The sequence below is a fragment of the Odocoileus virginianus genome, chromosome 7 (assembly GCF_023699985.2).
Source record: "Odocoileus virginianus isolate 20LAN1187 ecotype Illinois chromosome 7, Ovbor_1.2, whole genome shotgun sequence".
NCBI classification, from domain to species: Eukaryota; Metazoa; Chordata; class Mammalia; order Artiodactyla; family Cervidae; genus Odocoileus; species Odocoileus virginianus.
In genome coordinates, this window is record NC_069680.1 from 62552216 (window position 1) to 62570935 (window position 18720).

Sequence of the window (18720 nt, forward strand, 5' to 3'; positions counted from 1 at the left end):
AGAAGATGTATACTGAAATATTTTCAGTAAAGCAGTATGATGTTTGGAATTTCCTTTAAGATACTCTGTGGAAAAAACTGGGTGGATATAGATGAACCAGGTTTGACAAAATGTTGGTTGGAAGAAATTCACCATACTCTGTTTTCTACTTCTGTGTAAGCTGGGAAAAGTTCATATTAAAAAGTTACCAGTTAAATAAATGATGGCTCAATAAAGGACAGCATTTTCTCCCTCTCTTGGGGGAAGGAGAATAAGAAACAGAAATATAAGCTCCATCTTCAGTACAACCAGAGAGATCTCTGCAATCCCAAAGCACAATGTATGAAGAACGACTGCAGATCTGGTGAAGGTCAAATAAATGTGTGAGAAGACTTAAAGAGAGGATGCCTGTGGGATGGTTGCAGATCTCCAACAAAGCTGAAAGAGCTTGACTGTCCACAATAATGGCTGCCCTCAGACTTCTCCAAAGTAGCAGCGAGCACTCACACTTTACCAGTGATGTCCTCAAAGAGGGATTAATTGAGGAATCTTGTGCCAGTCCAAATAACCATTCAGTATAAAGGCAAAGACAAACATTTTTTAACATGCCAACATTTAGAAAGTTTAGCTCTCATGAGTCCTGCCTCTATAAGATTTGGTCAACCAAGAAATGAAAGGGAAAATAACATTTAAAGTATTGGTAGTATACAGAGTCCACTGATTTATAAAATTAAGACTAAAACAAACATGAAGATTAGATTTTGCAGAGCAGAGTGTGAATATTTAAAACTTTTACAATGTAGTAATGATATAACTAACAAAAGCTGGAAGGGTGCAGGACAGAAATGATGTCAAGTAGTGAAACTCCAGTTTTTTAACAAGCTGTCAAAATATGTCATTTAAAATCAACAAATCTGAGATGAGTTGAGAGCGTAAGATTGACATATGTACACTACTGTGTGTAAAATAGCTAGCTAGTGGGAACCTGCTGTATAGCGCAGGGAACTCAGCTTGGTGCTCTGTGATGTCCTGGAGGTGTGAAATAGTGGGGTGGGAGGGAGGTTCAAGACGGGATATATGTATACATACAGCTGATTCACTTCATTGTGCAACAGAAACTAACACAACATTGTAAAGCAGTTACACTCCAATAAAAAAAAAAATCAATAAATTCAATAAAAGAAAACGTGGAGTTGAGGGGAGTTATCTGGAGAAACAGTATTCTAAGTAGAGGAATAGCTATTACAAAGGTCCAAGAACAAACGTATAGTTGGTACATAGCATAGCTGGTACAATAGTCATTCAGTATAAAGGCAAAGACAAACACTTTTTAACATGCCAGCAATTAGGGAATTTAGCTCTCATGAGTCCTACCTTTATAAGATGAAGTTCAGCCAATCAAGAAATGAAAGGGACACTAGAAGTTCCTCAGCCTAAAGATGGCGGTTTCTGCAGCGAGGGGCGCTATGGCGCTGCGAACAAGTACCGGCCGGCCGGTTGCGTTTGTCAGAAAAATTCCCTGGACGGCGGCCTCAAGTGAGCTGAGAGAACACTGTGCACAATTTGGCCATGTAAGAAAGTGCACTGTTCCTTTTGACAAAGAGACTGGCTTTCACAAAGGTATGGGTTGGATTCACTTTTCTTCAGAAGAACTTAACAATGCACTACAGCAGGAAAATCATGTTATTGATGGAGTAAAGCTCCATGTTCAACCTCAAAAACCTAAAGCTTTACAAGGAGACCAAACATCTGATGAAGAGAAAGATTTTTGAGACCCTCACTGCCTACTGAATAAAGTAAATAAAAGAGGGGGAAAAAAAAAAAGAAATGAAAGGGAAAACGACAGTTAAAGTATTGGTAGTGTGCATAGAAAAGAGCCTAAGGGCTAAAGCAGGAAGATTGAGAGGCAGATGGTAGGAAGTGAAGTCAGAGAGAGAATGGTGGTGGTTTAGTCACTAATTAGAGCTCTTGCAGCACCCAAGACTGTGTCCCACCAGGCTCCTCTGTCCATGAGATTTCCTAGGCAAGAATACTGGTGTAGGTGGCCATTTCCTTCTCACGGGTCTTCCCAGCCCAGAGAGAGAATCCATGTCTCCTGCATTGCAGGCAGTCTCCTGCTCTGCAGATAGATTCTTTACCTCTGAGCCACCAGGGAAGCCCAGATAACAGAGTATCAGATAATATTGGGCCTTAAAGGTAGTTAGAAGAACTTAGATCTTACTCTAAAATAACTACTAATACAAAAAACTTCCCATATTAATATTACTAGTAGAAGTACACATGTAACTAAAACAAAGCAAACACAAATTGTTTAGTAAACTTTTTAAGAAGAAAGACCAACAATAAAGCAAGAAACAAAAATTTTATGACATAAAATTTGATGACTGAAAGATTAAATATATGTTATATTAATAAATATAAATAGGCTAAACTTTTCTTATTAAAAAAATCCCAGATTAGATCACAAAGAAAACTACAGTCATTCCTAAAACAAAGAAACTCAGGAAAAATCTGAATGAAGAAAAATTCAAGATATTTTGAGAAAAACAGACTAAAATAGAAAGACAAGTTTCTTGAGTGAAAAGACTCAAAATCAAAATAGATGTCAGTTTCCTTTTGTTAATCCATGGAGTTAATAAGATCTCAACTTCAAAACAAACAAACAAAAATCCCTAACATTTTATTGAGCACTTACTCAATGCCAGGCTCTTTCTAAATGCTTTATATGTATTTATCATTTTGTCTTCATGGCAACTTTATGTGGTAACTACTGGTATTACACTTTGCCCATTTTTCAGTTAAAACTAAGGCACGAAGAGGCTAATGAACTTGCAAAGGCTGCAGTTAGAGTACATTACAGAATCGTATCAGGGTTAATTATAAATTCTATGCTCTTAGTCCCAATACAGTGTTACTTTTGAAGCTGATTGGTGTCATGAGTGTGTGTGTGTCTTTGTGCATATGTGTGTAACTAAAAATACTGACTCTGAATTACATATGGAGATACAAATAAGCAAAAATAGCAAGGAAAATTCTTAAAGGAAAGTAATAAGGGAAAATACCCCACCCTGCTAGATGTAAAAATATAAAGCTAGAATGTTAAAATGGTAGCTCACTTGGTAAAGAATCTGCCTGCAGTGCAGGAGACTTGCATTCTATCCCTGGGTCAGGCAGATCCCCTGGAGAAGGAAATGGCCACCCACTCCAGTACTCTCGCCTGGAAAATTGTATGGACAGATGAGCCTGTAGTCAGTGGGGTTGCAGAAGTCAAGCATGACTTAGTGACCAAACCACCACTAGAGCATGAACATACAGATCATTGGACAGGAAAAGATCCAAGTTGATGTAGGTATTTGGAAAATTAAAAAGGTAGCATTTAAAATAAGAGGGAAAATGAATTATTAAATATAAGGGATAGCTATGTTATCATTAGAGGTAAGTTGGATTGCTACTTCTTAACTGACTAAAATTAATTCCTAATGAGTCAAAGATTTAAACCTGAGAAAATAAACTAGAGGCCATGGAAGAATTTTATAATATTCTCAAAGTAGGGAAACCTGCTAAGATACATGACACAGGCCCCTTAAACCGCACAGAAAAGATTGAAAAGTTTGACTCTTAAAACATGAAAATTGTGTTCTTACAAAAATGCCATTAACAAAGTAAAAATTAAAAACAAGGAAATTTTTATAACCAAAGGGTTTTTGGTTGACCAACGGGTAATTTTCTTACTATTTAAAGACTTTCTACAAAATAATATTCAAGACCAAGATCAAGATTCAAAAAATGACAAAAGATGTAAATACTTTGTGCATAGGAAAACAAATACAACTAACTCTTAGATTAAAATATGTATAAATTATCACTCAATACAAAACAAATGCAAATTACAGTTGTGGTGAAACTGTTCACCTGCAATATTGGCAACATAACAAAGTTTGATAATAGTCCATTGTTTAGGAGGGCATAGAGACCATTTAGTGGTCTAATTCATTTAGTGAATTAGAGTATATTTGATAGGTATATGAATTCATATAACCTCCATGAAAAACAACTTGGTAATAACTTTCAAAAGTTGAAGAGCACATATCTTTAACCTAGCACTTTCTCTTGAAGTATTTTGTTCTCGGATGTCTGTGCCCACATGTAAGGATATTCATTCGAGTATCATGCTCCTGTTTAGTTGCTTCGGTTGTGTCTGACTCCATGGGATTCTCCGGAAGGCAAGAATACTAGAGTGGGTTGCCATGCCTCCTCTAGGGGATCTTCCTGACCCAGGGATTGAACCCAGGTCTCCTGCATTGCAGTCAGGTTCTTTCTCATCTGAGTCACCAGGGAGAATCAAGTATCATGTATCTAATGACAGACAACCTTTTATTATAATGTATTAAAGGGACAAATGACTAGTGGGACTATAGCATGCTACCATTTGCATTTTAAAAAATCTCCACAAATGCTTAGACATATATGCACACACACACACACACACACACACACACATAATAGTGTCTGATAGACTATCCAGATTTAACCAGTTACCTCTGGAGAGGAGAACTGAGCAGCTGGGCCACAAGGATGGGAGGAAGACCAATATTTTGTGTAAAATAATTAACTTTTTTACTTAGTTTTTTGTTCTTTTGAATTTTATATTATAGACTTACTTTTTCTGGTCTAACTAAATAAGTTAACTTAAACATTTAAAATAAAAGCATCTTGTTAAACCATAGCTAAGCATCGTAAGAACTGATCCTTTTGAATTGTGGTGCTGGAGAAGACTCTTGAGTCACTTGGACAGCAAGGAGATCAAACCAGTCAATCCTAAAGGAAATCAATCCTGAATATTCAATGAAAGGACTGATGCTGAAGCCGAAGCTCCAATACTTTGGCCCCCTGATGCAAAGAGCCAACTCATTGGAAAAGACCCAGATGCTAGGAAAGATTGAGGGCAGGAGGAGAGAAGAGCTGCAGCAAAGGATGAAATGGATCACCGACTCAATGGACATGAACTTGAGCAAACTCCAGGAGATAGTGAAGGACAGGGAAGCCTGGCGTGCTGCAGTCTATGAGGTCACAAAGAGTTGGATAATACTTAGATACTGCACAACAACAAAGCATCCTAAAGTTATACTTGAGCCAATTGAGACCTACAGAGGACAAGATCCAGGTCCTGTGTATTTTGTATAGTAGATGGTTAGCAGTATTGAGGCCTGGGTTCTAATCCTGATTCTGATATGTGGCTGTTTGTAAGTCACTTTCCCTCTCTGAGTCTCAGTTTTCTCATTTGTAGAATAAGAGTTTGGACTCATTTTCCTTTTCAAAACATCTTTATGGAGCTAAGGATTCTTTGGTCCCCATTAAAAGTGTTGAAGCAAAGGATTAGGATTGTAGGATTTCCCAGCACACCTGTATTTAACCAGAGCCTTCTTTGATCTCTGAGTAAAATTGAGTTTAACTAAATATTTTGAAACAAAAAGAATCTGAAGGTGGCAGTCTACACTAAAGTTATGTATATTAACTTAAAGATTCTTAATGACGGCATCAAAACATTAATGTGTGATGATCAGCTGTGAAGTCTCAAGTGATTTAAGTGGTTTTTTTCATTTTTAGAAAACAGTCTTGCATTCTGCATGCTTTCTTAAGCTGGTAAGAGGTAGGAATTTATGATACTAACTTGAAAGATGTCTGTTTTACGTCATAGTCTTGTTAGGTGTGCATTGTCTTAGAGTCCTAAATGATTTTTGTTTGGATTCTTGGAGTGGAATATAATATCTGGCTCTGAGGCTAATATGTTGGTTTTTAGTCCATTAATGTGTTCTTTTCTTCCTCCTTTAATACTTTTTGAGCCTAGGAAATTAAAAGGTACAAGGGGGTAAATTAAGCATTTAGCAAGTCATAAACATATTCAATAATCTTTCTGAAACTTAGTTTAATTGTGAGAGCCTAAATTCTAAACCTAAATGCACAATGACACTACTTTTTGAGGAAGTAGTAAAGGTGGATAATTAGTGTGAGTCCCTCCTAATATTCAGAAGATGATAAGGATTAAAGACTCCAGGAATGAAGTTGCCTGACCAAATTAAAACAGAAAAAGGAGAGTAAACAGAAAGACTAGCTGTTTACCCAATAACAGTAGAGTAGTGATATAGCTATTTAATAACTGTCTTATGCCTAATAAGACGTAAAGGAAATGCAGGTCTAAAAACTAGTAAGAGGAACAAGAAACAAAGTTTTGTTTAGACTTGACAGTGCTTAAAACCAGTATTAAGTGTTTAAAAAACTAGACGAAAAAACAGTTTGTATGGGTGTCTGTGTGTAAATGTGTTTGTATGAAATCTTGAAATAAACCAAAATGTGCATCACTAACATCTTAGGATGAAAAGAGTTTGAGAGACTTTTCCTTTATCTGGATTTTTAAACTTTTCTGCTAAAGAATATATATTATTTAAATGATTTAAAAGTTGTTATTTATTATATTCATACACATACGTATATATAGCATTTGTTGTGTGCCTGACAAAGGACGTGTCTTTTTGTATTTTCTAGGTACACCAGAGGCTCTCTTCTTGGCCTAATTTGGGAGTTGTTTATTGCAGTACTGTTGTGCCCTCTGATGGTGAGTTATGGCAAATTTTTTTAATATCCAGTGCTTTTTTTTTTTCTTTCTCACTGTTTCCCACTCTCAGATTGTCATACAAATTTATTTTTCTTAAAAAATAGGCCAGAATCAAAACAATTTTTGAGAGTTTCAATAAAGAGAGAATTTCTCCAGTATAAACATATTGTTCATAGTGATGAATCCTCTCAGCTTTTGCGGAAGCGTTTCACTTAAAAACTTCTTGTTTTTATACTATTGTCTAAAATTGTTAAATATTTGGTGTCAGTATCAATAAATATATATTCATTAAGCTATATATATTCAGTGGCAACTAAGTCACATTCCAGTAGGACTCTTGTAACAGTTTTATTATGATATTCAGTGGCAAATAATTTGAACTAATGATTTTATATTGAAATTTTTATTATTAATTCTATCATGTAATACAGTTACTATTATCCTGTGTACCAGTCTGTATGTTCTACATGCTGTGCTTAGTCGCTCAATCATGTCCGACTGTTTGCAATCCCCGGACTGTAGCCCACCAGGCTCCTCAATCCATGGAGATTCTCCAGGCAAGACTACAGGAGTCATGTCTTTCAATAATTTAACAATAGTAAAGTTGTACGGGTGTGTCTGGCTGAATATTATCCCAGAACATAAATGCTAGTATGTTGACTCTATGTTATATGAAGGGTTGAAGACAATATTTTTACAAAGGTAAAATGATACATACTTTTGAAAAAGTTGCTCCCAAAATTCCTACGAATACTATTGTCCTTCTTAAGAAAATCAACTTGTATTACTTATCAAAAAACAGAAGCAGAAAATTATTTGATTTAATGCAATTTGTTGTCCTTTCTACTGTCAATTTATGTACCTTTCTTATTTAGTACTTCTAAATTAATCTTACTTTAAGCTGGTATAGCATATAAGAAAACTCTGCTTAACGCACAGCTACTTCAACAGAATTTAGCCACCAATAGTAAACATCTCTCCCATCATTCATTCTTCCCTACTGTCACAGCTACTGGGTCATGTTCTATTAATATATCAAATGAGGGCTTGATCCTCTTTTTTTAAAAAAGTGCAAAATCCAAAATACTACATTATATACCTGGTGGACTATAGTCCAGGGGGTCGCAAAGAGTCAGACAAAACTGAGCACACACACACAAGCAATAATATATATATATTATATGTGTATATAATATATATACTGTCTCTCAGTAATTGCTTATTAGTTTTGTTGTTTGACAAAATGTTCTAGTTATGACTATGATAGCTGTTGCAAAATATAGAGTATCTTAAATGTTTAACCTCCCTACCAAAGCAATCTAAAAGGTTCTTAATTTTACTTATGTCATAAATACTTTTGAGGATCTGGTAAGAGCTTTACATTCTCTCTCAAGAAGAAAATTTTATATACACATAGGAAATGTTACATATAATTTCTTAGTGATACAGGCTCTCTCAACCCAACTCATTGCATCCCTGGTCTCATGAACCTCAACTCAAGAACTGTTTCGGCCACATTGTGCACACACGCACATCCCTGTACCCGTGCCCGTGGTCCCTTTCATGAGACGCATTATGCTCAGAGGTTGTGTTTAGGTTTGTAATCAGGATTTGCATCCCAATTTTCACTTTTAAGCCTTGGTTTAATCTTAGACAAAGTAATTACCTTCTTAAAACCTCCTGCCCAAAAAAAAAAAAACCACCTCCTGCCTTATATGTGAAATGGAGATAGTAATAATTACTACCTCCAAGAGAAAAATGTACTTATCCAACAAAAACTCTTATTGTATAAAGAGTGGTGTGTGTGTGGTAGCGTTAAAAACCTTAATCAAAACAATGTGATTTAGGGCTTCTCATTTTAATTTTTCTATGCCCCAGATCTTCCTTTAGTAAAATGACTATCTGAAATTTTTATGATTGTATGGTTTATAACCTATTTAAAGGCTTTCAAAACTTTCAGGGGTTCCCCTTCATAGTAATGAAAATTAAGGATTAAGAATGAGAACAATTCTGCTATAGACAGGTTGACTATATAATTTATCACCCAACCCAGGACACTTTTGAGAACACGTGGAGAACAACCAGAGTTGTCCTGACAGTTTTAAATACAGTAAGCCAGGACATATCTTCACTGTAGGTAAGCTGAGTAAGAGCAAGAAAAATAGTCTCCCTAGCTGCCTTCATTTCTCTATCCAGAAATGTAATGCTACTTAGTTAGCCTTGAATTGAGAGCTGTGATAGAAAGAAATGTTGTTTTGTAGTTAACAAAAAATGTAAAATTTCCTTACAAAAATTGTTTGAGGACAATTAATTTTAGCAATGCACAGTTATCAAAATTCCTGTTTAATAATCAACAATAATCTGTTTAACCCACGTATAGATAATATATATAAATTCTTAACCTAAGTAACTAGATAAATGCCCTAGTTTTTTACTTTGTTTTTTGTCCTATTACTTTTTAAAAAGCTTTATTTATGTATATTTTATGTAACATAAAATTCACCTATCATCATGCAAGCATGACAATCCAGCTTTAGACTATTTCCTTATCCCTAAAAGTTCCCTTGTTCCTGTTTTGCAAGCAGTCCCTGCTCCTACCCTAAGCCTTAGGCAAACACTAATCTGCTTTGTCTCTCTGTAGTTAAACCTTTTTTAAATGTCACATAAATGGACTCATTCCATATGTAGTCTTTCTCATCTAGCCTCTTTTACATATCCTAATGCTTTTGCGGTTTATCCATATTGTAGCATGGTTTGAAGGTCTTTGTTTTTATTGCTGCGTAGAATTCTAATATATGGAAATAAATGAAATACACATTTTGTTTTTTCATTCACCAAATGAAAAACATTTGGATTGTTTTCCATTTTGGACTATTAAGAGTAATACTGCTATCAACATTTGTGTATAAGTCTTTGTATGGATATATGTTTTTATATCTCTCGAGTAGATATTAGGAGTGGGATGTCTGGGTCATATGGCAAGTATATGCATGATTTCTTTATTGAGGTATAGTTGATTTACACTGATCTATGTGTACAGCAAAGTGATTCAGTTATACATACATATGTACATTATTTTCAGATTTTTCCTATTATATGTTATTATAGATATTGAATATAGTTCCCTGTGCTATTCAATAGGTCCTTGGTTTTTGATGTATTTTATATATGGTAGTTTGTATCTCTTAATTGCAAATTCCCAATTTATCCCTTCCCCCTCTTTCCCCTTGGGTGCAAGTGTGTTTTCTATGTCTGTGAGTTCATTTCTATTGTGTAAATAAGTTCATTTGCATTTTTTAGACTCCACATATAAATGATAGCATACAATATTTGTCTTTGTCTGACTTACTTCACTTAGTACAATAATCTCTAGATCCATCTGTGTTACTACAAATGGCATTGTTTAAACTTTTTATGGCTGAGTAATATTCCATTATTTATGTATGTATGTATATATATATATATATCCCACATCTTCTTTATCCACTCATCTGTTGATGAACATTTAGGTTGGTTCCACGTCTTGGCTATTGTAAATAGTGCTGCAGTGAACATTGGGGTGCATGTATCTTTTCAAATTAGAATTTTCATTTTTTCCATATATATGCTCAGGAGTAGGATTGCTGGAACTTGTGGAAACTCTATTTTACTTTTTTAAGGAACCACCTTAATGTTCTCCATAGCTGATACACCAATTTACATTCACACTAACAGTATAGGAGGTTCTCTTTTCTCTACACCCTCTCCAGCATTTATTATTTATAGATTTTTTGATGATGGCCATTCTAACCAGTGTGAGGTGGTACCTCATTGTAGTTTTCATTTTCATTTCTCTAATAATTAGTGATGTTGAGCATCTTTCCATGTGCTTCTTGGCCATCTGTATGTCTTCTTTGGTAAAATGCCTATTTAGGTCTTCTGCCCATTTTTTAAATTGGGTTGGGGGTTTTTTTGGTATTGAGGTATACAAGCTGTTTGCATATTATGGAAATTGATCCCATTTTGGTCAGTTTGTTTGCAGATATTTTCTCCCATTTTGTACATTGTCCTTTTTGTTTTGTTTATGATTTCCTTTGCTGTGCAAAATTTTAGGTTTAATTAGATCCCATTTGTTTATTTTTGTTTTTAGTATTCCAGAAGGTGGATCCAAACAAATATTGCTGTGATTTATGTCAAAGAGTGTTCTGCCTAAATTTTCCTCTAGGAGTTTTATAGTATCTGATCTTATATTTAGGTCTTTAATCCATTTGGGGTTTATTTTTGTATATTGTGTTAGAGAGTGTTCTAATTTTACTCTTTCACATGTAGTTGCCTGGTTTTCCCAGCACCACTTACTGAAGAGACTGTCTTTTCTTCTCTGTATTCTTGCTTCTTTGTCTTGGATGAATTGACCGTAAGTGTGTGGGTGTGTTTCTGCGCCTGCTCTCCTGTCCTGCTGACCCATGTGTCTCTTTTCGTGCCGGCACCATGCTGCTTTGGCGGCTGTGACTTTGTGGTACAGTCTGAAGTCGAAAGCGAGATTCTGCTAGCTCCCTTCTTCTTTTTCAGGATTGTTTTTGGCTATTCAGAGTCTTTTGTATTTCCATACAAATTAAAGACTTTTTTCTTCCAGTTCTGTGAAAAATGTCACTGGTAATTTGACAGGGATTGCATTGAATTTGTACATTGCCTTGGGTAATATGGTCATTTTAACAATGTTGATTCTTCCAGTCTAAGAACACAGCTTATCAGTACAACTGCTTGTGTGGTCTTCAGTTTCTTTCGTCATGTACTTAACTTTTTAAGAAAGTGCAAAACTGTTTTCCAAAGTGGCTGTCCCACTTTCATTCCTACCAGCAGTATTTAAGTTTTCCAGTCTCCCTATATCCTCCCCAACACTTGGTGTAGTCACACTTCTTGATAATAGACATTCTAGTGGATTTGTAGTATTATTTCATTGAGTTTCTAATTTGCATTTCACTGATGATCAAGATGTTGGGCATCTTTTAATGTACTCATTAACCATTCAAATATGTTCTTCAATGAAGTGCCAAACTTTTTGCCTGTCTAAAAAAATTGACTGGCTTCTTAGTATTGATTTGTATGCATTCTTTATATATTCCAGAATTTTTCACGTTACTTTTAAAATAATTTTGTGGGAAAGGGTAGATTTTTTAAAATCATGTTTTATTATTAATGGCTATTCATATAGAGTTGGAAATTCTATATTTATTGTCATCATTTATATTGAGGGCATAAACATACCCCACCATTGTCTTTCCTTCTAGCTTTTGAAAACCTAACAACAAAAAGGAAACACAAGTAATAAAATCACAAAAAATGATAGAAACAGAAAACCTCAGTGTTTTAATGTGGGCACACTTCTCACCAACCTAGATGTGAGATTGGGAAAGCTGAAACACCTTATTTTGCCATTTTAAAAATGTATCCTACAATTTAAACTTTTTTTTGGTAAGTAGGAGTTTCAGTTTGAAGTACCAAAATATTGTTGAACTTGTTGCATCACAAATGTCTTTTTGAAGGCTTTTATAAAACTGACTCTCACATTGCTAGGAAAAACAACCATGTGAACTTGGAAAGATGTTTAAACTTTATGTGCTGACAGTATTTAAACTGGGTTAGTGTGGAGCAGTGGAGAAGGAAATGGCAACCCACACCAGTGTTCTTGCCTGGAGAATCCCAGGAACGGGGGAGCCTGGTGGGCTGATGTCTATGGGGTCGCACAGAGTCGGATACGATGAAAGCGACTTAGCAGCAGCAGCAGCAGTGTGGAACAGAGGTAAATTTATATCACAATTCAGATGATGTCATCCATTCTAGGATTGCTATCATTTGTTACAATATTTTGAAGTAAGTTTTGAGGAAATCAGAGACTATGACATTTCCCTCCAGAATGTGACTTGGTGAAACTACTGATATTGTTTTAAGGAGTTAGTTTCCAATTTTTGTCTGTTAATATACATGTTGATACAAAGAAAAATCCCTTATTTGTGATCTCTTATGGAAATTAGAAAAGCTGTTAACGTTAATGGCTATCACCATCTTTGAAATAGTGTTAAATTTCTTTTCCAAAATAACTACCAGGATTTTCTTTTTTTTCTCTTAGAAAGATCTTGGTACTCTGTGAACAGATGGCACATCTTCCAAACTTAGCAACATGCATGCTTTTATGACCTCAGAGAAGAAAAGAGCTCTGTCCGTTGAAATAATGCATTGGTTTTTTTCATTGGCATTGAAGACTTCCACCATCCCTAAAAGCAGCCTTGCCTGCTACCACAGAAGTAGTCAGTATTATGAGAATAAGACTTTGTGAGAAAAAGAATAAAAATATAAATTCTCCTTTGCTAGATTAAACTTTGGACAGGAGTTTTGCTTTTTAAGAGAAGAGAAAGTTTATTACAAGGGAGTGTTTTTAGTTATGTCTTGATTAACTTGGGGGATGTTTGGGTCTTTATGAATGAGCATAATCTTCCAGTTCAAGACCTTACAGTCATTATTTTGTACTTGGTAGAAAACTCATGAACCCTTCTAACCAAGCTGTAGCTCTGAAATAGATAGAAGTAGACAACCTTGTGATTTTTCAGCTGCTGGAGAAAGTTTCTCTCAAGGCTAGTCATGAATGGAAAGGTTTGTCAGTTTCTCTGTAAGAATTAGAAAAAACTTAGAGCTCTTGAAGATTACTTCCACTCAGAAACCTTAAAATTGGAACTTGGATTTCCAGTCATTTCACGATTTGATACTGCATCAAAACAGAGAGTGATATAAATTCAATTCTAAGAGTCTTAGAAGAAATCTTAGGTTCCTTACACATGCTTAGCCAAGCATCATCTGGCAAAGTGAACTATGAGAGTTGTGTTACCATATACCTTTCCCAGAGTCTCTGAGTTTTTACAGCTTCTTTTCATCAAAACAGAAAAGAAACACACAACCTTTTAAGATATCAAAGGTAATATTCAAGTTCAGTTCAGTTCAGCTCAGTCATGTCCGACTCTTTGTGACCCCATGAACTGCAGCATGCCAGGCCTCCCTGTCCATCACCAACTCCCGGAGTTTACTCAGACTCATGTCCATCCAGTTGGTGATGCCATCCAGCCATCTCATCCTCTGTCGTCCCCTTCTCCTCCTGCCCTCAATCTTTCCCCAGCATCAGGGTCATTTCCAGTGAGTCAACTCTTCGCATGAGGTGGCCAAAGTATTGGAGTTTCAGCTTCAGCATCAGTCCTTCCAGTGAACACCTAGGACTGGTCTCCTTTAGGATGGACTGGTTGGATCTCCTTGCAGTCCAAGGGACTCTCAAGAGTCTTCTCCAGTACCACAGTTCAAAAGCATCAATTTTTCGGCGCTCAGCTTTCTTCACAGTCCGACTCTCACATCCATACATGACTACTAGAAAAATCATAGCCTTGACTAGATGGACTTTGTTGGCAAAGTAATGTCTCTGCTTTTTAATATGCTATCTAGGTTGCTCATAACTTTCCTTCCAAGGAATAAGCATCTTTTAATTTCATGGCTGCAATCACCATCTGCAGTGATTTTGGAGCCCAGAAATATAAAGTCTGACACTGTTTCCACTGTCTCCCCACTATTTGCCATGAAGTGATGGGACCAGATGCCATGATCTTAATTTTCCGAATGTTGATCTTTAAGCCAACTTTTTCACTCTCCTCTTTCACTTTCATCAAGAGGCTCTTTAGTTCTTCTTTGCTTTCTGCCATAAGGGTGGTGTCATCTGCATATCTGAGGTTATTGATACTTCTTCCGGCAATCTTGATTCCAGCTTGTTCTTCTTCCAGCCCAGCGTTTCTCATGATGTACTCTGCATATAAGTTAAATAAGCAGGGTGACAATATACATTACTGATGTACTCCTTTTCCTATTTTCAACCAGTCTGTTGTTCCATGTCCAGTTCTAACTGTTGCTTCGTGACCTGCATATAGGTTTCTCAAGAGGTGGGTCAGGTGGTCTGGTATTCCTATCTCTTTCAGAATTTTCCACAGTTTATTGTGATCCACACAGTCAAAGGCTTTGGCATAGTCAGTAAAGCAGAAATAGATGTTTTTCTGGAACTCTCTTGCTTTTTCGATGATCCAGTGGATGTTGGCAATTTGATCTGTGGTTCCTCTGCCTTTTCTAAAACCAGCTTGAACATCTGAATGGCCCATGTATTGCTGAAGCCTTTGGAGAATTTTGAGCATTACTTTACTAGCATGTGAGATGAGTGCAATTGTGCGGTGGTTTAAGCATTCCTTGGGATTGCCTTTCTTAAGGATTGAAATGAAAACTGACCCTTTCCAGTCCTGTGGCCACTGCTGAGTTTTCCAAATTTGCTGGCATATTGAGTGCAGCACTTTCACAGCATCATCTTTCAGGATTTGAAATAGCTCAACTGGAATTCTGTCACCTCCACTAGTTTTGTTCATAATGATGCTTTCTAAGGCCCACCTGACTTCACATTCCAGGATGTCTGACTCTAGGTGAGTGATCACACCATCGTGATTATCTGGGTCTTGAAGATCTTTTTTGTACAGTTGTTCTGTGTATTCTTGGCACCTCTTCTTAATATCTTCTGCTTCTGTTAGGTCCATACCATTTCTGTCCTTTATCGAACCCATCTTTGCATGAAATGTTCCCTTAGTATCCCTAATTTTCTTGAAGAGATCTCTAGTCTTTCCCATTCTGTTGTTTTCCTCTATTTCTTTGCATTGATCTCTGAGGAAGGCTTTCTTATCTCTCCTTGCTATTCTTTGACTCTCTGTGCATTCAAATGGGAATATCTTTCCTTTTCTCCTTTGCTTTTCGCTTCTCTTCTTTTCACAGCTATTTGTAAGGCCTACTCAGACAACTATTTTGCCTTTTTGCATTTCTTTTCCATGGGTACAGTCTTGATCCCTGTCTCCTGTACAATGTCAAGTTAGCATGTTCCAAAACCAAGCCATTATGTGACTTTTTATTCAAGCCAAACAATACCAGTCTTATAATTGAAATATCCTTTTATATAGAATTAAAGTTTATTTTCTGTTCTAATTTGTAAATTTTTATTTCTTTAAAAAAAACAGAAAATGACTGTTATTTGATTAAAATGAGGAAAAATGCTTCAATGTTTGTTAATATTTATTTTAAAAACATGGCAGTATACTAGTCTGCTCACTAGTAGTCTGCCATAACAAAATACTGTAGACTGAATAACTTAAACAACAAAAATTTATTTTCTCACAGTTTTGGAGGCTAGAATTCCATGATCAAGGTGTCAGCATGGTTAAGTTCTGATCAGAACTCTGTTCCTAGCTGGCAGATGGCCACCTTCTCACTGTGTTTCCACCTAGTGAAGGTGTAGGGAAAGCTCTTACTCTTCATATATAGCTGTTGTACTATCAGATTAGCACAACAGATTATCAGATTACCTTTATCTTTTCCTTTCACCTTAATTACCTCTGAGTGATCCTATCTCCAGATAGGCACATGGGGAATTAAATTTCAAAAATACAAATTTTCGGAGATCACAATTCAGTCCATAACAGTTAATATGAAGGAAATAACTTTTCAATGCAACAAATGTGTTGTATCTAAAATTTTTATGTATAAATTGTTTGAATTTTTTCAGGAAATAGGTCTAAGGGGGGAATCCATACCTTCTTAGGGTTGTTGAGGAGGTCTGTTATCCAGAAATACCTAGGAACAGAATTGGTTTGTTCTCTTTTTCTCCTTGTTGCCCTCGTTGGAACAAGTCATTTTTGTTCTCTTGGGGTTTAAAGTTTTGACTGGAAATTTTCTCATGGAAATTTGTATGGCTTTAGACTTTCACTTTTTAGACTGTAGATTTTAGAAAAAGCAAGAAAAACTACCAAGGAAAGCATTTTTCTATATCTTCATTGAGTCTTCTCAACCTCCTTGTGAGTTATTAGAATCTCTATATTAAAGGTAAGGTGAATGAGTTAAGGGTATATTCAGTAATGTGCCCATACACATCGAGGTGTTTCCTGTGGTAGAATTTGAGATTTTCAGGAACTGTTTTCAAATCTCAGATTCCAACATCTATCATTCTTCTACTGTACTTTACTCTCTGTACTTTAGGATTGTATTCCACTTTACACCATCCAGAAATTAAAGTGGGCCAAAAATCAAGAATTAATGAAGTTATTTTCAAAGCAGCACCATGAAAAGAATTGTTTTTTAAAAAGAAAAAAATGCTAGGGCACTACATTAGGACAGGATTTAATTTTTACAAAACAATATAAAATATTTAATTCTCAGAATGAATAGATGAAGGATGTGGATGACCTTTTATTTAGCCCAAATGCTTTTGACATTTGTGAGAGATTAATTATCTTCATAAACAGATTTTAAAAGAAACAGATTCAACAAAAGTTATATAGGTTGTTCTACTATTTGTAGACAAAAAAAGATGCATAGCTTGAGAGTTGCAAATTAAGTTTTATTTGAGTTAAAATGAGGACTGCAGCCTGGGAGACATCACCTCAGATAGCCCTGAGAAACTGTTCCAAAGATGTAGTGGGGGAAGGTCAGTATATAAGCTTCTGGTGAAGAGGGGGTTCGTTGCAATCAGTGCTTACTTTACAAAAGATTTCTACTAGTCACGAGGAGCAGATGTCATCATTTAATGATTTAGTGCTTTTCTAGATATGAAGAGATGCAAGGATTGGGATGATGAAATCAGTTCCTTAAAATATCTAGTTATCTAAAGCCCTGTTCCACCAGATTCTCTGGCACACGGAGAGCCTCACTCCACCCTGAACTCCCTCAGCAGGTGTTGAAGGTCAACAGCTACAGCCTCATAGGCTTCCATCTCTGCAGAGACTGTTGGCAAAAGCCCTTGTTGTTCTTCACTATCAATGGTCTTTGTTGTCATTGTTATTCAGTCATTGCTAAGTCATGCCTGACTCTTTTGCAACCCCATGGACTGCAGCATGCCAGGCCTCTTGGCAAGTTCCAATTTGTAGTTGACATATTTAACATAAGACCAATAATGTGTGTCACGTGCTCAGCCATGTCTGATTCTTTGTGATCCCATGGACTGTAGCCCATCAGGCTTCTCTCTCCATGGGATTTTCTAGGCAAGAAAACTGGAGACAGTTGCCATTTCCTCCTCCAGGGGATTTTCCTTATCCAGGGTTCAAATCCTGGTCTCCCACATTTGCAGGCAGATTCTTTACCTTCTGAGCCACCAGGGAAGCCCAAAACCAGTAATACCGTATATTTTTTAAAAGGTTTATAATTCTCTTTTAACAAATTTTATCATTTAAGCCTAGTAGTAACTTTACATAACTGTTTTTTACATAGTTCTACAGAGAGAGGTTCAGTTGTACAAACACTAATTCATCTTAGGTTCACAGTGATTTCACTAAGTTAATTTATATTGCCACTTGGAAGGACCCAACAGCTGGATTTCTCAAACTACTAAATTTATGATCCTAGACTTCCCAGGTGTTCCAGTGGTTGAGAGTCCGCCTGCCAGTGCAGGGTACACAGCTTCATCCCTGGTCCAGGAAGGTTCTACATGCCACAGGGCAACTAAGCCCCTGTGCTGCCAGCTCTCTAGAGCCCAGGAAGCGCAACTTCTGACGCCCTCACACTCGAGAGCCTGTGCCCCACAGCAAGAGAAGCCACCACAATGAGAAACCCATGCACCGTAAGAGGAATAGCCCTTACTGGACACAACTAGAGAAAACCTGCATACGGCACAGCCAAAAATAAATAATTTTTTAAAAAGAACTAATAAATGAATTCAGTAAAGTTTCAGAGTAAAAAATTAATGTCTAGAAATCTGTTGCAGGAATTCCCTAGCAATCTAATGGTCAGGACCCTACAATTCCACTGCAGTGAGGGGTAAGGGGTTGGGGGGGGGGAGTGGGTTTGATCCCTGGTGGGGAACTAAGATTCCAGAAGTCACGTGGTACAGCCAAAAAAAAAAAAAGCAAACACTATTGTGTTTCTATAAACTAACAGTAAACTATCAAGAAGAGAAATTAAGAAAATAACCTCATTTATAATTGCATCAAAAATAATAAAGTACCTAAAAATAAATCTAACCAAGGAGGTAAATACTTAGAAAACTATAAGACTTTGATAAATTCCAGATGACATGAACAAATGGAAAGATATACCATCCT

General features: G+C 36.3%; 1 protein-coding gene and 1 pseudogene across 3 annotated transcripts in view; both read left to right on the top strand.

Moving 5' to 3' along the window:
- The window catches only part of MCU (mitochondrial calcium uniporter), a 223463-nt gene that overhangs the window by 159897 nt on the left and 44846 nt on the right, over positions 1-18720 (top strand). For 2 of the 3 annotated variants that reach the window (XM_020896354.2, XM_020896364.2), the window contains exon 2: positions 6523-6592. In XM_020896354.2, coding sequence (XP_020752013.1) covers positions 6523-6592 — 70 coding nt within the window. Of the gene's footprint in view, positions 1-5145; positions 5223-6522; positions 6593-18720 lie in introns of those variants that run through there. The other variant, XM_020896377.2, reaches the window with a different exon arrangement.
- On the top strand, positions 1029-1787 carry LOC110138923 (SRA stem-loop-interacting RNA-binding protein, mitochondrial pseudogene; annotated as a pseudogene).